This window comes from Alosa sapidissima, chromosome 9 (genome assembly GCF_018492685.1).
Source record: "Alosa sapidissima isolate fAloSap1 chromosome 9, fAloSap1.pri, whole genome shotgun sequence".
Classification (NCBI taxonomy): domain Eukaryota; kingdom Metazoa; phylum Chordata; class Actinopteri; order Clupeiformes; family Clupeidae; genus Alosa; species Alosa sapidissima.
Window position 1 is genome coordinate 23,672,326 of NC_055965.1, and position 20,839 is coordinate 23,693,164.

At 41.8% G+C, this 20,839-nt stretch overlaps 2 protein-coding genes across 3 annotated transcripts in view; one reads left to right on the forward strand and one right to left on the reverse strand.

Moving 5' to 3' along the window:
• The window catches only part of LOC121719419 (adhesion G protein-coupled receptor E3-like), a 28,343-nt gene extending 14,209 nt beyond the window's left edge, over positions 1–14,134 (forward strand). Inside the window, exons 15-18 of one of the 2 annotated variants that reach the window (XM_042105030.1) lie at positions 22–88; positions 671–762; positions 1,257–1,419; positions 13,862–14,134. In XM_042105030.1, the coding sequence (XP_041960964.1) occupies positions 22–88; positions 671–762; positions 1,257–1,419; positions 13,862–14,002 (463 nt within the window). In that variant the 3' untranslated portion in view covers positions 14,003–14,134. Of the gene's footprint in view, positions 1–21; positions 89–670; positions 763–1,256; positions 1,420–1,672; positions 1,808–13,861 lie in introns of those variants that run through there. The other variant, XM_042105031.1, reaches the window with a different exon arrangement.
• Positions 14,135–15,129: 995 nt separating this feature from the next.
• Positions 15,130–20,026, reverse strand: dnajb1b (DnaJ heat shock protein family (Hsp40) member B1b). Its single transcript, XM_042105255.1, has 3 exons — positions 19,456–20,026; positions 17,404–18,008; positions 15,130–15,416 (listed from the first exon to the last, which is right to left on the reverse strand). Exons 1-3 carry the CDS (start codon positions 19,673–19,675, stop codon positions 15,180–15,182), a joined length of 1,062 nt encoding a protein of 353 aa, XP_041961189.1. The 5' UTR covers positions 19,676–20,026; the 3' UTR covers positions 15,130–15,179.
• Positions 20,027–20,839: the final 813 nt, after the last annotated feature.

The following is a 20,839-nucleotide window of genomic DNA, read 5'->3' on the forward strand; positions in this document are numbered from 1 at the left end:
TTTGTTTATTTGTGTGTGCAGGTGTTGGCTGAGCACTAAGGCAGGCTTCATCTGGAGTTTCCTTGGCCCTGTGGCCTTCATTCTCACAGTAAGTAGGACATGGTCATCAGGGTTATGTCTTTAGGCTGATTTAGTATTAGGGCAATTCCATGGAAAATTAATTTTTTTGTAACATCCATAACACCAATAAAATGTGATGGTATAGTATGATGTGAATGATTGCATGACATTTTAACATTTGCTATTTTTGGCTGAAGAATGTACATGAGAAAAAATGCACAAAAAATAAATGTTATCATTCACATCATACAAACGCCAAGGCATTTCACTGGCGTTATGGATGTGACCAAAAGTCCAAAAGGCCATTTTCCGTGGAATTGCCCATTAGCTGTTTCAATATGTTCAAGATACTTTGAAATGAAAATAAATTGGACTAGCGTAATGCTCTACAAAATTACTCTAAAACTTGTTTTCTTTTAATTATTATTATTTATTTTGTCCCCAAATTACCATTAGCTCAATGTTGTTTTCTGTGCCACCGGAAATGCTAGGGTCTATTTGTAATTTATTTGAGAATTTGATCATGTTGTATTTCCTTGTTATTGCTGGGGAATCTATGGAAACAGTATGACAGTAAGATACTTCCTTCTCCTTCTCCTCGCCTTTTCAGGGAAATATCGTGCTCTTCTTCATCATCCTCCTCACCCTCTTCTTCACTCTCAGGGGGGCGCAGAGTGCAGGGTCAAAGGTCAAATACACCAGGTGAGATACGATCAGCCTTACTGTACACACAACACAGCTGAGGAAACACACACAGCTGAATGGATGCTGAAAGACACTGGGCCTGTGCATGACTTCCATTCAAATTTCTAGGAAATCTTTGATAAGCAGGCAGGCATTTACATTTTGATGTGTTTGGCATGGTTTGAAGCACTCTAAAATCTTAATCTTCTATGTGTTTGCCATGATTTGAAGCACTGACACGTCATAATTTCAATGTGTTTGGCATGGGTTGTTGCACTGTTAAATCTTGAAAACATTTCAATGTTTTGTTTCTTGAATTGCTGGATCAAACGTATAACCATAAAGAAAGGAGCTCTTTGCATGAATTGATTTTATTGCACACGTGATGCTTTTTGGCATGACCAAGTGAAAAAGCCAAGTGACCCATGTACTCACTACAAGCTACGTTACACAGCAGCCAGCATGGTAAACAAACAAAAAAAAATGTCAAACTCGTTTGTGTGTCAATGCAGGATCCTGGCAATTAAGCTCCTGTTCCAGTTTTTCTTCCTGGGCTGCCCATGGGTGCTGGGGTTCTTCGTAAGGTCGGGCCCAGCAGTGGAGGTTCTCTTTGTGATGTTGAACTCCCAGCAGGGAACCTTCATCTTTCTGGTCCACTGTGCCCTCAACAACGAGGTGAGAACTGGACCTCAAGAGTTCACTCACCATTGGGTGTGTTTTTGGGGGGCGGATAGGCCTGTAGGTGGAAGTTTGTTTTGTTTTGTGTACGATGTGGACCCCTTTGCACACAAAGACACACACACACACACACGCACAAACAATATTCTTGTGATTAAAATACTGACACAACTAGCTGCATATAAAATACTGACATAACCAGCTGCATATAAATATAAATATATGTGTGTGTGTGTGTGTGTGTGCCCAGGTCCGGCTCCAGTACCGGAGCTGGTTGCAGGGCTTCCTCCGCCACAGGGAGTCGTCCGCCTTCACCTCCTCCACCACTGTGTCTCCGACCTCCAAAGACGGACAAGCTTCCGGCGTCCAAGACACTCCCATATAGAAGCTTCCGGAGTCCAAGACACTCCCATATAGACTGTCCTTGTTGCCCTCTCTCTCTCTCTCTCTCTCTCTTTCTCTCTCTCTGTCTTTTGTGTCCCCCTGCTCTTTCTCTCCTCTCTATCGGGCACATTTGCTGTGAAATTATGGGATATTACATATGTTTTCTGAACCTATACTTTCATTCATTTAGAGGTTCATTCACATGGAAAATAAAGCATGCTCATTATGTTGATAGATGGATGAATGAATTGGTCTGATTTTGACAGTCTGTCTCTGTAGAATTGTCCTAAAATTATCTGAGTGTCTGAATGTCAAAAATCCTAATCTTTTCAATTATTTACATATTATTATTACTTTTGTTATTATTATTGTTATGGTTCTGGTAGACACTTTTGTCCAAAGCAACATACAAATAACAACAATACAATAGTTCAATTTAACAGTAAACAATTAAAAATTATGGTACACTACACCAAACAGCAATAATAAACAGCAATGTAAATTCAAGCGATAGCCTAATGAAAATAAATAAATGCTATATACAAACCATAACGCATAAGAAACGCTTAAGCTTAATAAACTAAGTGCATGTTGAACAGATATGCCTTTAGACCCCTTTTGAAAGACCCAAAACTATCACTATGGTTGTTATGAAGAAGAAGTAAAAGATGAAAGGCTTATTTCTGCATAACTGTATAACATTTTGGAGGTCTACAGTATGATACTAAAATAAATTTAAATAAGTATATATACTCTTTTGATCCCGTGAGGGAAATTTGGTCTCTGCATTTATCCCAATCACTAATCCCGGCGCAGTGAGCTGCCTGCAACAACAGCGGTGCTCAGGGAGTAAGGGGTTAGGTGCCTTGCTCAAGGGCACTTCAGCCGTGCCTACTGGTCGGGGTTCGAACCGGCAACCCTCCGGTTACAAGTCTGAAGAGCTAACCAGTAAGCCACAGCTGCCCCTGATGATCCAATGCTCCACATATGATCCAATGCTCCACATAGCCTACCTTAGTCAAACATACACAGCAGTGGATTTCATTCCGGAATATATCAAACTTGTTGCTAGGGCAATAGGGATTGTGATGTCAAGATGTCAGTAGGCTTCTAATGGCATCTAGGAAGGGATTGGAACTCTGCTGAAACACAACGGGGTGTTTCAGTCTGTTGGGAGAACCGGTTTCTTTTGAGCGATGCGTCTGTGTCTCATTATTGTAGTGGCAGCATGGTACTTCATCTCACAGAGTGCAGGTGCCAGCCCTCTCTCACCACTAAGAAGTGTTGGCACCCAGAGGACGATGTGAACGAGTGCGTCCGTAATCCCCGCATCTGCGGAGACGAGCACGCCATCTGCACAAAAAGACAAAAAAGTAAAAATGAGGTGTTGTAATCGCAGGTATCTGTGACCTAACATAGTCAAAACTGCACGAAATTGGAAGTGTAGGATCATTATGACACCCTCTGAATGCACGCCAAGTTTCGTGGAATTCCGTTCATGGGGGGCCACACAATAAATTAATTTATGTTACTATACACCAACTGGCCTGTAGGTGGCCGGAGACAGTTTTCTGTGAATATCTTGAGAACCATAGGGCCTAGGAGGTCCACCTTTTTTTTGTATGTTGGTCTTAAGGGGGCATGTCAACCTATCCCATTACCACTTATTTCATGTATAGCGCCACCTAGTTAAAAATTAAAAAGCAAAACGTTAGGTGTTTTCATCACAATATCTCTGGCTGACATGGTCAAAACTGCACAAAATTGAAAGGATAGGATCATTATGACACCCTCCGAATGCATGCCAAGTTTTGTGAACTTTCGTTCATGGGGGGCCTTACAATAAAATAATTTATGTGTACATTTAGTGACCGTACACCAACAAGGATTCCCGGGACACTGAAAGACCGGGGTACACGAAACTTGGTGGGCATGTAACCCCACATGGATAGCATGGAACCATCGTTTTTCGTTTTGATCTGTAGACCCCCCGCTGGACTGGACCCCCCGAAAGGAGGGTAGGGCAGACACAGTTTTCTGTGAATATCTTGAGAACTGTAGGGCCTATAGGATGACCAATTTTTTGCGTATGTTTGCCTCCAGGGGTCATGTTAACCCATTCCATATGCACACATGTGCATAAACAGATACACACGCACACACATACATTCACAGTAATCATACGTATGACACATACTCACACAGTATACACATGCACACACACAGGCACATACGCAGGCGCACACACACAAGCACGCACACACAAACACACACACATACACACACACACACACACACCCACACACACATAAACATAAACATGTACACGCACACATGCACACAATTCAAGAATTTCTCAGAATTATGAACAGCCAAGATGGGGGTGGGGTTGTATAAAATGAATTTTACATGTGAAATCTATGAACTAATCATGTTTTGGTACTTGTTGTCTAGCAGATACCAGTGAGAATTGAGTGTGCATATTGCAATTTAGTGAGACAGTTAGAATCATATACTTTCAGCGTGATTTATTTTTGTGGAAAAAATGTGCTGAACTGGGCGGCGGTCATATTTTGTACCGCTCTGCGGTACATCTAGTTAGTGTTCTCTTTAGTACCAAGTGACAAGTGGAAAAGCAGCAACCCTTGTAGTTTTGCACACATCTCTACACTAAATAATGATGTCATGGTTAGTGGGAAGTGTGCAAAACAGGATCTTACTGCAGGCCTCAGACACCTCAGACTGTGTCAGATGGTGAGAAAACTGTCAGAGGAATCAAAGTCAGCTTTATTGTCAATTTCTTCACATGTTCCAGACATACAAAGAGATCGAAATTACGTTTCTCACTATCCCACGGTGAAGACAAGACATATTTTACCAATTTAAGTCCACAGACAAACATAACATTCAAGTAAACAAAAAAGTAAGTAAATAAGAGGGCACATATAATAATGAAAAAAAAAAAAAAATGTGATGAATGTGATGATAATGGAAATATCTTCCCAATTTTATAAGTTGCAGAAGAGGAAGATTGTGAGTCTAACAGTAAACAGGGAAGTTGACAAAGCTGCGTAGTAATGCTGACTGATGGTTCTGATAAGTTGACTTATGCACCACAACTGTGCAGATGTGTTTGACTATATAACTCACACACAGACACAGACCAACCTTGTGACCTCAGTCTCCTGTGTTTGATGCATATGAGGACAGCAATCCCAAGCACCAGCACTGCTATGGCCAGACACACGGTCAACATGACAGGTGGACCTGAGGGAACACATGAATGGGGTGTTACAGTTTTTTCTGAATGCTTAAACACAACTGTGATTCTTATAGCACAATTTCTAAAACTATTAATACTTATAGCAAAATCACTCACTGAGTTCGCAAAACTAAAAGCACAAACACTGATTTGCACTCAGTTTGCTGTTTTGTAACACAGACAGGCTGACTGCGGTAGGTGACAGTAATTAAAATGTTCAGAAAACCAACTCCTGACTGCCCAGACAGTAAGACCTCATTTGGTTTTCAGAATGCGTCTTGGGTGATCAGGTCACAAATTATCTGCTGCTGAATGACACATCGCTGCTTACACACGTATCCAAGGTGTACAGACAGAGATGTTGCTGACCACTTGTGTTTAGATTCCTTTACTATCAACATCACATGCATTACAACTCCCATTGTCCAAAAAGCACAGAACTCATTAGCGTTTTCATTGAAAAAGATATGCAGTTAAATGTGATGTGAGACGACGAGACGTAAGTGATTAGATCACAATGCATTTTGGTGGTTGTTTATTAGAACTGATCATTTTGATCACCCAAGACACATTTTAAAAATTTAAATCGAATCTAACTCACGAGATAAAATTCTGAAAGTCAAACAAAATCCCATCTGACAAATACAGACGGACACTGCACACTGATCAAACTGGTGTTGTTGGTTGGAGCTGATTGGCATGGGGCAGGGCAGTGTCCAAACACGCTTAAGCATGACAAAAGTCCCTCAATCACCATGCAATGTGTGTCAGGAGTCAGCAACTTACAGAATATTTGACACAGATATTTTATTAGTGGAAGTTGTTGATGGCAGTATTACATGTCTTTTGTCATGCTTAAGCGTGCCCAAACACACTTAAGCCCAAACACACAATTCTGAATCTGCCTCGATAATTATTCTACTTTGTCTTTTATTACTTTTTTTACTACTTTTGCCTTTGTTTTTGCTTACTAATTATTCTTTATTTTTAAATGATTTTACCTTGTGTTTTATGTTTTCTTTTTATTATGATCTTTACCTTTTAACTATTCTTTGACTATATTGCCCTTCTATGCTTTTATTTGTTATTATCGTTTGGTTTTGTTTATGTAAAGCACATTGAATGACCTCTGTGTATGAAATGTGCTATATAAATAAACTTGACTTGACTTGACTTGACACAAGCATGACAAAAGCCCCTCACTCAAGAGGTCTGAACATGCGATGTGTGTCAGGAGTCAGCAACTTACAGAATTATTTGACACAGATATTTTATCAGTGGAAGTTGTCAATGTTAATGGCAGTATTGCAGTTGTTGGATGGAAAACATCTGATCATGTTGTTGTTTTTGTTGATCATGATGATAATGATGAACGTTTCAGTAAATAATGTATCAGAATGATAAAATAAGTAAAAGAAATCCTCATCAGCATAGTCAGATTTCTGATCAGTGGAAGTTGTCGATGCTGATGTCAGCATTGTTGTTGCTTGACGAACATCTGATTATGTTGTTGTTGTTGATCATCATCATGATGATGAAAAAATATAACATGTTACTGATGAAGTTGAATAGGTGAGATATGATGGATGTGTATAATGAAGTTGGAACTCACCTGTCTCTACCTCCACCTTCACTGGAGTGGTGTTGATGTATCCTACATTATCACTCCATTCCACACACCAGTATATCCCAGCATCCTCTGCTCTCAGATCAGTGATGGTCACAGTGAAGACTCCAGATGTTGGGTCGTCTCTCAGAGAGAATCTGTCTTCTACTGTCATGTCAGTTTGAACTTTGACCCCGGTATTTATACATTCTGACCGTGATGGTCCTTTGCAGAAATATTTCCTGTTCTCATCTGTTCCAGTCTCCTTCCTCTGATACTGGCAGGTGATGGAGACAGATTCGCCTTCATATCCAATCAACTTGTCCACTATTAGTCAAGACAAATGTGCCACATTGTAATTACTATCAACTGTATAGTCGTGTTATCATACTCTCAGTTACTTTATAAACTAAGTATGTAACTAAGTACTAAATGTGCCAATAGTAAATACTTTCAATTACTTTGTAAAGGCAATATGAAAACACTAATACTTACATTGTTTCACCAACACCTGCAGCTCATTATGGATATCAGAAATGTTTATCTTAACTCCACACTCATACTTCCCAGAATCCTCAGCGTTGAGTCCAGTGATGGTCACAGTGAAGACTCTTGCAGTGGTGTCATCATACAGAGAGAATCTCCCTTCTGTAGCTTGTGTCTGGGACCGGTTGGTCTGAATGAGAGTCTTTGATTCACTATGGTGAGGGAATCCCACTCTATTCAAATACTTTTCATTCTCCTCATATCTTCTCTCATAAGGGCATCGGACCCTAAGTTCTCCTCCTTCATATCCAATCAGAGGAGTCACATGCAGCACTGGGGAGGAAGTAGAGAGTGGAGATGGAGAGAGATGATGAAGCACAGACACAACAGACACTGATGTAAACAACAAACAACACAGATGGAGAGAGATGATGAAGCACAGACACAACAGACACTGATGTAAACAACAAACAACAGATGGAGAGAGACGATGAAGCACAGGCACAACAGACACTGATGTAAACAACAAACAACACAGATAGAGAGACAATGAAGCACAGACACTGATGTAAACAACAAACAACACAGATGGAGAGACGATGAAGCACAGACACAACAGACACTGATGTAAACAACAAACAACACAGATGGAGAGATTCTAAGGGCCCAGCACTGACAGGGGGCCCCAGACAGCCCCCTCCCTGATAATACTATATAATACTAGCCCCTCCCCCTCTGATAATACTGTATTATTGGGGACCCCCCCCCCCCCCCCCCCCCCCAGCAGCACCCAGACACATAATGCAAGTAAGCATTGAGTACTCAACTCAACTTCCTGACACTGCCCAGGGGGCAGATTAATGCTAATTGACAAAGTAGTCAATTTTGCATTTGCATTGCACCAAATTAGAAGTATATTTACTCTCTAAAATAAATTTGCTCATCAGTTGTTCTATAAAATACACATACCAAAAAAGCCACAATAAAGAGTAATGAGAAAAAAATAAACATTATAAACAACAATGTAACAAATATAGCCGCAAGCGGCAATGGCGGGCCCGAGCACCTGCGGGCCGCAACCCGTGACATGTCAGAATCCAACAAAGCACCGACGTGGTGCGTTTGTGAAATGTACATATTTGATGCATGTGCTATTTGTTTTTGTATTTTATTTTCTGCCACATTTACTTGCTTGGCCAGGTGGGGGCGCAATGCAAGGCAGGCCCGTTGGGTGTCATCATAATCATTATATATATTAACCTGAGAAATTTCAGATCATTCATTTTACAGTTTTTTCTGAATGCTAAACACAACTGTGATTCTTATAGCACAATTTCTAAAACTATTAATACTTAATAAAATGCAAAACCATTCACTGAGTTCGCAAAACTAAAAGCACAAACACTGCTTTGCACTCAGTTTGCAATTTTGTAACACACACTTTGCACAACTGTAGGCACAATTCACAGCACTTACACTATTTTGCCAACTCTCTGGCACACTTTCTCATGTGAAAACTGTTTTAGATAATTAGTTCACTTTGCAATCAGCCTAAGCACTATAAATAAGCCACAGGTAATGTACAATGGGTACAATGGAGTGAGCAGGAAGAGTGAGAAGAGAAAGAAATAGCCCTTTTACAGCAAAAAAAAAAAACAGTCTACATGTGGGGATATTGTCATGTCAGGCCTGGATACGTCATTCCAGAATATATTTTTCCCGGTGCCTTGGACTAGGACATTGCATGTGATGTAGACGGAATTTGGAGAGAGACGACCCGATGTAGACTGATTTGTTTTGTCTCAGTGAAATTGCTATTTTGTGTTTTGACTTGTGTTTGTTTTGATGTGTGTAAATAAACACCAATACTTACAGTAAAGTTTGGATCCCTGTATGTTTACAGAACTATGACAAAAGTATGACCTCAAACTGACATAGTCTACCTTGTGCACAGAGAAAGCAAAAGCCAGATGTGTTTTTTATTCGGACCATCAGTGTGTAATTGGCACATTGTGTGCTTATTATTCTGAAGGCTTGTGTTTACTGTTTGATACGAAAACATAATTTTTACGAAGGTGTGAAGCGTTAAGCAAGGTGTGTTGGCTTTTGCAAGAGAACTACGATGTTTTGCTGATTCGGTGAATGGTTTTCCTATTTGTGTGTAGAGTTTTGCAAAAAATGTGCTTAAGCAATCAGAAAAAACTGTAATACAAAAGTTGATTGTTTTTGTAGTTACATACACCCACCAAATTTGGTGTGTGTATCTAAAACTATATGCCAACCACAAGTCACAGTGACATAAGGGGGCGCTATGGAGTTCCTAGGCCAAGCCCAGTGCCAAGGCTTTTCCCCTGTGTATTCATGGTACCTCTTTGTGACAGTCCTAAATGTGACCGCACATATCTAATGCCCTGACGGCACAGACTATGGACTATGCCGTCTTATACACGCACACACACAATTAAATCCAATTTCTGCACTTTACCACTACTGTCTCTGCTTCTGTGGCCAAGCCCAAAACTAGACGGAAACTCGAGGTAGTTCCGTCACACTCTTGATGTGTGTGCCAAATTTCATGCGTTTTTACCAATGGGAAGCACCTCTTTTGGCATCACAATTCATCACATTTTAGTCTGCACAAAATCCCAAATACCTCACTTCCTGTTGGGCGTGACTAATGCATTGTACATACGAAAGTTGTTCATCTTGGGGAGATACACACACCTACCAAATTTGGTGTGTCTAGCTAAAAGTATGTGCCAACCACTGGATCAAACCAACTGGATCAATCCAATCTAAAGGGGCGCTACTGAGTCCCTGGGCCACGCCCAGGGCCAAGCCTTTATGCCTGTGTAGCCATTGTGATACCAGATGTGTGTGCCAAATTCCAAGACTTTTCATCCATGTTAACCACCTCAAAAATAGCAAAAAGGTGAACAAATAATACAAATAAATTGTGAGTTTAATCTTCACATGGGGCATGATGCTTTTTTATCAACTGTAGTGATATACCATGGTTATTTACCCAAAAAACATAGTAAAACCATCAACGGTTAATTTTCATAAGTATGGTGTTCATTTTAGGACATCCTCAGACTAAGGTGTCAGACTCAGAAAAACATCTGTCATCTTCAGACAAAACTGCCTCAGCGTCAGGAAAACCTCTGTCATCTTCAGACAAAACTGCCTCAGCGTCAGAAAAATGTCGTAGGTGGTCCAGGTGGTGGTAAAATGTTTAACCCACTTTTCCATAGCTCATTGAACGTACCGTAGTCCTACGAAAAACAAATTATTTTGCTGTAGGTAGTACGTAGCTTACTCCTCCGGTATGTGCCTTACAGCAGCTGCTAATGTTACTAGCTAAGTGAGATTAGCTAAGTTACATACATCGATTTCCTACTATGTGTATACCATTGGATCACTTTCTACCTTTACTTATAATTTCTACATCTAACCACGCACCAAATATAACATGCCAGTGTCAGAATAAATGTATAATATTAAACTCACCGTTCTGTATCTGTCGTCTTCTTCTTTCCCCGCAATAACTTTTCATTTGAGACTTTTTTGTCTGACTGTTTTTTCTGATAGCGTTTTTCTGAGACCTGATTTTCTGAGACCTGACTCCACTTTTTCCTGACAGCATTTTTTCTGAGACCTGACTCCACTTTTTCTGACAGCGTTTTTTCTGAGACCTCTTAGAGATGTTTTTCTGAGGCTGTTTGGTTTGAAGCAGTTTTATCTGAGGATGACAGAGGTTTTTCTTACGCTGAGGCAGTTTCGTCTGAAGATGACAGATGTTTTTCTGAGTCTGAGGATGTCCTAGAACCATGATGTGCCAACTTGCTCTTTAAAGTTGTGTTTAGTCAAAATCCTTTGGCAGCTGGCTGCCTTAAATTTTTTTATCAAACCATGCTTGATACTTTGTTCATTTTTGTAAGGGATTTGGATTGATTATGTCAATTTATTTCAACATCACAATTTGAATGGACTGAACTTGCTAAATAAAGTAAAGTCAACAAAAAATACACATCTGTGTTAACTTAAAAGAGCAAGTCATCACATAATTTGGCCTAACTTACTCAAAATCCTTTCGCAGCTGGTTGCCCTTACATTTTTAAGTTGGCTTGACTAAAAATGTTTTACAGTGTGTGGCTGGTTGAAAGGTTAAAAATAAATTTCAGCTATTTAACAAAAAACCTGTATTTTAACCTGTCTTTCACCCAGCCAGCCACACTATTGCTTTGTTGAAATTGACACAAAATGTGTTGTCCCTGAGCACACACAGCAGATGTCATTTTAACACATCACTTTTTAGAATGAAGGTTTGTAAGCAAATATAACTCAAATAATCAAGAAAAAACGTGGTAAACTAAAAAACACTCATATCATTGTGCTTTTGTGATTTCATCGGGCAAACTTCAATAAAATTCAGTTGACTCAGCAAGTAACACAAAAGTAAACAACAGAGAACACTGAAGTAGGCATGATGACATAATTATAGGCTGCAATACGTACCGAAGGATTTCACTCCAGTGAACTGATTCATTGGAGAGTAGACTCCACACCAGTACACAATTGCGTCCTCCTCAGTTAGCGCACTGATGCTCACAAACAATGATCTTTTCTCTCTGTCATAAGTCATAGCAAATCTGTCCTTTGTCTGTGATGTTGGTTCAGTAAAATTAAGAATTGTACAGCTGTCTCCTTCCACCTTACAGAAGTACTTGCTATAGTGTTCATACTCCTCAGGGTACTGACAGCTCATGTTCACAGATCCTCCCAGAGCTCCAGTCACCGAGATCAACTCCCCATCACACAGAGCTGCCCAACATTCAGATGGCAAAGACAATAATCACATACAACATTCATATGAGGATTGGTTACATTTAAATGCATTAATTAATCTGACAGTACTGTGTGTGTGTGTGTGTTGGATAAGGAAGTGCAGTTTCTGTGTTCTGAATCTGTTATACTACACTGTGAATGGCTGGTTTTCTGTATCATCACCTAACTGCACTGACAGACAAGTCTATTTGGTTCTATGTCCATGTTTAATAAAACAGTTATACAATAGAACTTGTATTGAAGATTAGTCATACTACTGTATGTGTGTGTCTTCAATAGGAAAGTACATTGTGATGTGGAATTGTAATGTATGTAATATCCACCAACATTAACTATGTCATTGTTGAGGCCAAAAGAAAGATGTAAAAAATGTAAAACTACAGCTTCCTGTTAAGTTACTCATGATGCTCCAATGTCAAACAATTTTAAAAGAACAGTTACCTGTGAGCAGGTAGAGGGTGAAGAGAAGGAGCCTCATCTTCAGCTGCAGTACCTGACCTCAGGTGTTCCAGAAACGTCTTCTCTGTGTCGATGTTTTCGGTTAAGTGTGTCCGTGTCTCTGTCTGTGTCTCTGGCTGCAGTCGAATGTCTCTTCCTCATTCCTCATTCAGACCTTTATCAGCACGTCAACAAGATGTCTGCATCACTTCTCCATCTCTGGCAAGTTACTGTTCACAAACTTAAACAAACAAACTAATAATTAAGAATTATGCTGCTGCAATCTAGGACATTTTGGAATAAAGTCTGTGACCGATAGAAAGAGAGCCGGAGGATATATTGTACGGAAATTACATAAGTGTGATTCTCTCTCTCATTTGAGTACATCCTGGCTGTATGTGACATGTGTTGTCCTCTTGTTTAACCGTTGCAAAGCTGCCATACTTCTATTTTGACCTCATAACCACAGCCCACACTAAGTGACCATTTCAGAGAACTGACCCGTGGGTGTGTTGCTGAAAAGAGAGCTGTGACGGTCTTGAATAAGGACGTAGTTTGATGTTAACTGAGAGAGAAGCACACTCTAATTTGGACTAAACTCTGTGACAGATAGAAAGAGAGCAGGAGGCAGAAGTGTGTTTCTCTCTCTCATTTGAGTACATCCTGGCTGTAAGTTTGATGTTAACTGAGAGAGTAAATACTGAATTAACTTCTCCAATTAATTAATTATGAATGATCACAAAATGGTTTCCTGATAATGACACAACTGAGTAGAGGGTCAGAAGCCAAAGCAAGGCCAAGAAAGGTTTATTTGTGTAGCACATTTTACAGAGACAGTTCCATGTGTGTTGCTCAAATGAGAACAAAACAATAGTAAATGGAAGTGATTAAAAGCATAAAAGGTCAGTAGAAGAGGAGGAGCCTTAGCTTAAAGTATGTTGATTCAGGTATTTCCAGAACCTTCTCCGCTGCTGCTGTGATGCTGTTTTTGATGAAGCATCTCATATGTCTTTATCTGCGAGGTACCTCAGGGGTTTGTGATTAAACACAAACAGGGTTGTATTGAGAATAATGGGATCGGTGTGCCCACCCCTTTAGCCATGCTCAATGTACAGTATCTATCTGTCTATCTTAAAGAGGTGCGCACATCAACACCGACATGAGTGGGGCGCCCTCTGCTTTCGACGTTCGATTACTTAGACCCCATTATTCTCCATACAACCCCACACACCAGCGCCGAATGACGCCACCTCGGAGTAGATTACGATTGGTGTCTATTTTTGTCGCCGCTGTTCAGGAAAATCCATTGTGGCGAAATTAATCAACTTCTGTGTAGTCTTGTGTGTCGGCGCCAATGTGCGCACCCCTTAATCCGTACTGTAGTTTATATGATACACAGGTGTGTGTGTCCCCAGGTCAGGAGGCAATACAGCAGGTGGTGGCAGAAGTTCAGGCCCTCCGGTGACGAGCCAGGCTTCTCTGGCGTTGCCATGGAGACAGAGCAGGACGCTCCAGGCGGTCGACAGAGACCGTCTGCCCTCACTGGTGACAGATGATCTCTTCACTCCTGCTCAGGCCCTGATTGGTGGAGCAGTGGGGGATGTGCAGCATTTACCTTAGTTTAATTTAGTGTCACAATTCCACAGATTGATAAACAATAAAGATGTGCAAAATGGTGCAAAAGAAAAACAATACACATGTTTTGTTTTGTGAACAAAAACGATTTTATTTAATTTTAGCTTTTCATTTACAGATATACATAAAAGACGACTCTTTAAAAGTTTTTAAAAAAAAAACTTTCATCAGGTCCATATTTTATGCAGTAATAGAGTGCGTAGTTCCAAGTGTTCAGATAGCATGTATTCCTGAAGATGCTAGCTCACTTAGTATTTCAAGAGGTACTCTCTTTTGCTTAAGGTTAAACACACACACACACACACACAGACACACCCCTCACACACACAACCAACTACCTCAACACAAGGTTTCAACTTTGGAATCCCTGGCTGTAAATCAGAGACATTTCATTGGTAAACCGTTGGGGTTGAGCAACATGTAGCCTGAGACTGTGTGCCACATCACCATGGAGACCAGCGCCACAGACGACACACACACATTTGCTTCTTCTCTCCACTGACTAGGGCCGCTCTTTGACTGCAAGGCCGCTAAAGTATAACGCTACAATACGTAGCAGCTAACGCCACAGTTTCAAGTGCAAGCAATTCCATAAAGAGATTTAGAAATTATAATTACTTTTTTCTCTTTTTTTTATAAAAAAAAGCAAATATAAACAGCAGAACAGAAAACATACAAAAAAAATGTAAAAACAAAGACGTACAGAATGACTGATCTACTGTGTTTCACTGGTGCAATACTGGCAGTGACCACATGGAGGCAGCATATCTCAGGGTCCTTAATCAGCTGTTGCAGAATGAACAGCTTCCTTGTAAACACAAGCCCTAGACACAGGATGTCAGTTTGATAAGAGTCAAATATATTCCCATACTTATTTATATCAAAATAAATATATGTGGCCTTTGAGTCCATCCTTTGTGTCAACAACAGCAACAATAAAAATAATAATCTAGCTTGTCCTGTCAATCCTGTGGTGGGGCTGATTGGTTGGCATGCAGCCTTCCCAATCTCCATCTTGGTGCTTTGTTTGGAATTTGGAGTGGAAGGAGCGGGCAATGAAGCGAAGTGGGGGGGTCAAGAAGGGGGGGGGGGGGTGGTTCACGACGCAGGCAGCACCTGGGCGATGGTGTCGCGGGCGCTCTGGCTCAGCCTCTCGGGGAACTTGACCTCGAACTCGACCACGAGGTCGCCGCGACGCTCAGGGTGCTTGGGCAGGGGGAGGCCCTCGCCCGTCATGCGCCGCTTCATGCCGGGGTGCACCACCGCATCCTGCATCGCCACGGTGACCGTGCGTCCGTCCAGCGTCGGCGCGTTTACCGTGCAACCGCAGAGAGCCTGAGAGAGAGAAAAGGAGAAATGGAGAAATGTTATTTTGTGCCTTTTGAGATTAATACATCTTTTTGTCTCATTCGTTAATGCGTCTTTTTGTCTCATTCGTTAATGTCTCATTCGTTAATGCGTCTTTTCGTCTTTTTGTCTCATTCGTTAATGCGTCTTTTTGTCTCATTCGCTAATGCGTCTTTTTGTCTCATTCGTCAATGCGTCTTTTTGTCTCATTCGTTAATGCGTCTTTTTGTCTCATTCGTTAATGCGTCTTTTTGTGCCAAAATTGGCCACATACACATTTCCTGTTTGCCATGACAGTAAAGCTCTTTTTTGAGAATTTGAGAGGAACGGAGAGAGAAAGAAATAACAAAAATAACAAACTAGAGGAGGAGTGGGGGGCAATGAAAATAAAATAAAGAAAAAAGATGATCACAAGTATTAAGGAGCTAAAGGGGGTAGAGGGGGTGGGGGAGATCATGCATCTACAAATATGTGTCATAAACTGCAATTCCCAGCACACCTCACCCTGAAGGAGAGGGAGAATTAGCTAATCTCAGGGCACGGTTGATGTGTTGTAACAGGTGTGGCAGAAACAGGTGTGTCAGGGCGGAGAGGCCGGAGGAGACATTCCCCACAGGGTCCACTGAGACCGCACTGTCTAGTACTACTACTACTACACACACACACACACACACACACACACGTCCACTTGTCAGGATGAGAGACGGGGAGACGATAGAGAGAGGAGGGGGCAGAACCTTCACTAATAATCATGTACTGATACAGAACTGAACTGCACTTCAAAAGTTATAAAAAAAGAAAAGGAAACAGTTTAAAACTAATACTTAGACTTAGTCAAATACCTTTCAAACTAGCTGTGAGAAAGATGATTGGAACTGGATCACTTTTAACAGCTAATGTAAACGTAGCCTTGTCAAAGAATATTCTCGACTGCCTGGGACGACTTGGTCAGCAGACTCATGTCAAAAATGACGTATGTGCTTTTCACAGGCTAGCTGCTATGGTGCCAAAACAAAGAATGTTTACAGATACAGAACTGAACTGCACTTCATTCTCGTTTTCTCCAAGAGTTAAAAATTAAAAAAGGAAAAAGTTGAAAACTGATACTTAGCCAAATACCTTTCAAACTAGCTGTGAACAAGACGACTGGAACTGCATTCACTTTTAACGGCTTATGTAAACGTAGCCTTGTATTAGGGGTTTGCACGGCGTGTCATCAGATTTGGACGTTGCCATATTGGAGATACTCGCCTCATTAGAAAGCATTAGGCACTGAAGTAAATCCCTAACATCGTCAAGGAAAATGGTTAGTTATTGCCGTGTTTTAGGTTGTACCAATAGGTCAGACTGAGAAAAACATCTGGTGTAGGTATCGACTTCCAAAAGTTATTAAAAAAACAGGGAGAAAGGAGAATAATGCCAGAAGTTATCAGAGGAAGGGGGGCGCTTGTGGTTGAACTTGGTACTTCGTCTCCCTCACCCAACTGTTATGGATCTGCGCTGCCAATAAACAGTAATTTCTCGAAACATCGCACATTTTCTTGTGGTCCAAGTCCTGCCCTATATGCCTTTGCATCTTAGACAAATTTTGATGAGCTTTTCTGTTGTTTAGACACGGCTACAATCACATAAGATATCCAAAGTGCATAATACTCCATTGTACTTCATTCACCGAGTATCGCCAATATGGCCGCGCATGCTGGGTTACCATGGTTACCGGCCAGAACGTGACGTCCGTGCAAACCCCTAATTAGGGCCTACTGCTAAGGCTGCCAAAACAAAGAATGTTCTCGACTGCCTGGGACGACTTGGTCAACAGACTCATGTCAAAAATTACGTATGTGCTTTTCACTTAGTATTAGGCTAGCTACTATGGTGCCAAAACAAAGACTGTTCTAGTCTTCACTTTTTGTGCCAAGTCATTAAAGACGTTTCTGAGATGCCTTTAATGCCTAAGAGGTCAAAGGTCACTCACCTCCCTGAGTGTGATCTTGGCCGGGTAGACGATGTCGGACCCGTCGCGGCGGAAGACGGCGTGCGGCTTGTCCTTGACGACGAAGACGACGTCAGCGGGGATGTTGCTGGGCGTCTCGTCGCCCTCGCCGGGGAAGGTGATCTTGGTGCCCTCCTTCCAGCCTTTCTTGATGTCCACCACCAGCACCTTGTCCTCGGAGCGCGTTGTGCGCCCGTCGGGGTTCAGCCGCTTGCGCGAGATCTTCATCTTCTTGGTGCAGCCGGTCATCACCTCGTCCAGACTCACGCGCAGCTCGTGGACCACCGGCGGGTCCTTCTTACGCTGGCCAGAGCGAGAGCCCATGCCACCGCCGCCACCCATTCTGCCCGCGGAGAAGGACATGCCGGGCATGCCGCCGGCCATGTTGGCGAAGTTGGCGAACGGGTCGTCCGTGTCCATGTCCTCGATGCCGCCGTTGCGGCCGGCGCCGCCAAAGAGGACGTCGAAGGCGCTGCGGCCGCCGAAGAACTCGGAAAACATGGCGTGCGGGTCACCCTGGAAGGTGTAGGAGAAGTTGGGGCCCATGCCGCCCATCCCTCCACCACCAGGGACGCCACCCTTCAGACCTGTGGCAGAGAGAGACAGAGAGAGAAAGAGAAAGAGAGAGAGAGAGAGGGAGGGAGGGAGAGAGAGAGAGAAAGAAAGAAAGAGAAAGAGAGAGAGAGAGAGAGAGAGAGAGAGAGAGAGAAAGAAAGAGAGAGAGAGAGAGAGAGGGAGAGAGAGAGAGAGAGAGAGAGAGAGAAGGAAGAGGTTTAAAATGTATCTACTGAACCAGCATTTTGTTTTTTACTATTACCTACCACACCTGTGATATTTCAACATCCAACATAACCATAGACAACCTATCGATTCCTCTAATTGGATCAAAGGCAGCAATGGAGAGAGGGAGTAAGTGAGTGGTAGGAAGACTGAGGAGAGAAAGTCTACAGAGTCTACTGTAACTTGACAGCAAAACAGAAATTCAATAAAACAGGAAGCGGATCATCTACTCATTCACTATATCTAATATATAGCCAATCAGTATATGGTGGTTATTCACTAGCCTACTTTATGTATATCTAATCACTATGTAGTGCACTATGTACTAAGTGTGTGTGCGCGATGCAAGTTAATGTTTGTATGTGTGTGTGTGCGTGCGTGTGCATGCACTGGGGTGTGGCTCACAAGAACTACATTAAAACCAGGGTGGGGAGTTGTGTCTACATAAACAGCGTTTTATTTTGTATCGATGACAAATCTGTTAAGGGTGTTCTAACGCTAAAATGACAACTGGGGCGCTGGAAGAAGTTAGCTAATGACAGCTCTAACGGTGACAGTTATTACACTGTTGGTACAACGATGATTAGACAGCATTTAGAATTTCACAGGCCGTATACAAATAAAACATTAGCTTCAGCAGATTAAAGACAGCTCTGTGTGAATTTCATTCAGAATCGCGTAAGGATTTGCACTGTGTGTGACTTGTGCGCGAGTTCAGTCGGTACGTTTCCGTTCATGAACTTGCGCTGACAGGGCCCCGGGCGCGCATGTTCAAAGCGTCCGCCCATTTGTGACGCGTTGACTGACTCGAAGTTTCCAGCAGTCTCGCGTCTATCCAGAGGGCGAAAGCCGACGGAACTTGTCTGGGGATAGGGTTCCCCGGTTTTCACTTGACATTACCTATTTAACCCATAATGTTAACAGTAAGGTTACACATGGATGGATCGTCAAATTTTACACCAATGCGAGTCTGCGTCGTACCAGGCCAACTGCATGCCAATGAATAATTTGCAGCTGCTTGCAGCTTTGCTATTCTGGGTCAACCGCGTTCGGGATTAAAGTCAGCTTATGCATGCTGGATCTTGCACACACTCGCCCAATTCTACACATCATGAATGTCCACCAAATAGAGTAACTAGTTGCGAATTTACAGTCCGATAACGTCATTCACGTTCAACGTTACTTTTACTTTGACAGGAGGCCAACCGGACAGGTGATGTTTGATAACTCTGTAGATAAAACAAAACAACTCACCGTCTTCCCCATATTTGTCGTAGATGTCTTTCTTCTTTGGGTCGCTAAGTACATCGTATGCCTCAGCGATTTCTTTGAATTTCTCCTCAGCGTCTGGCGACTTGTTTTTGTCCGGATGATAGCGCAGCGCTTGCTTGCGATAAGCCTTCTTGATCTCATCGTCGGACGCCCCTTTCTGTATTCCCAAAACGGTATAGTAGTCTTTACCCATTTTCACCATCGGGCTTCACTTCAGCGAGCCAATCACCACAGATAGAAACAAAGTGTGTTAGCTAGTTAGCTAAATTAACTTGCTGTCAAGTTCGACGACGGCAACGTTCGCTCCGCACCGTGCACTTTTGTGCGCGCGTTGATTCGACCTAAGGTGAAACGTTAGTTTTGAGCAATGATATATATATATAAACTTAATTTAAGTAAATTGCACTTGCGACTGCCGAAGAGCTGGTGCGCCCAGGAGCTGTCTGACACAGAGTAACTGAACTAACATTTACGATGCCCAGTTTATGAGGACCTCCCTCACAGCCACTCATTATGTAGACATGCAGAAACTTCGAGAGGATTCTGCAAGATTCAGGATTCTAAACAATATGTCAACCCCACCCCTTCTGTTACGTCACAATATAACAGTAGAACATACACGCCCCACTGATCACGCCCTTGTGAACTACCGAATGGTGCACCTAGTGGTCAGGAAGTATTTTGTTTATGGGTTAACTTATCGCATAATAAATAAACAAACCCTTAAGACATACAATGGAAAATGAATCCTCCATAATCATGTTAACATTTATAGGATTTGGGAACACAAAATGAAATGTAATGAGCAATGGTGTTATGCAAGTAAGTAAGTAGGCCTAAGTAAATTTTATCGTACAGGATCACGAAGTGCTTTACAAAAAAAAAAGCATAGTAGTGAAATAGAATCGAAGGATGAATAAATACAACATATATTTAAACTTAACGAAAACAAATAAAATGAACAGGGTGTTGTGAATCTAAAACAAATGAGTCTTCAGTGGCCCCTTATGCAATTGAGTTATAGTACATAAGAAGGCTTTTTGTAAGGCATCTTTAAAGTACCCATACACCACTGTGGCCATTCAAAGTGCTTTAAGTCAGATGAGTAGGCTACTCAAAGTTAATGCTTAGCCTAATGCAAATGTGGCCCTTGCAGTGTTTACACTGAAATTCAGATTTAAATAATTTACAATCAGCACTTGCCCTTCAAATGTTTTGAAGGTCTATCTGTTGTAATTTCTTCTACCAAAATATTTGCATGCAAACCTTTGTTTTTATTGGAGATGAATACAGCTAATAGTGGACAAAAACACCTAACTGTATGTACTCAGAGCGGCCAAAGCGTCCAAAGCTTCCCTGGACTTTT

What these genes read in the sequence shown, in the direction of transcription:
- dnajb1b (XM_042105255.1), bottom strand. Translation starts at nt 19,675, where the DNA reads ATGGTGAAAATGGGTAAAGACTACTATACCGTTTTGGGAATACAGAAA. An exon ending in CGACAAATATGGGGAAGACG is followed by an intron (nt 18,009 to 19,455) that starts GTGAGTTGTTTT and finishes TCTCTGCCACAG; the next exon opens with GTCTGAAGGGTGGCGTCCCT. An exon ending in CCAAGATCACACTCAGGGAG is followed by an intron (nt 15,417 to 17,403) that starts GTGAGTGACCTT and finishes TCTCTCTCTCAG; the next exon opens with GCTCTCTGCGGTTGCACGGT.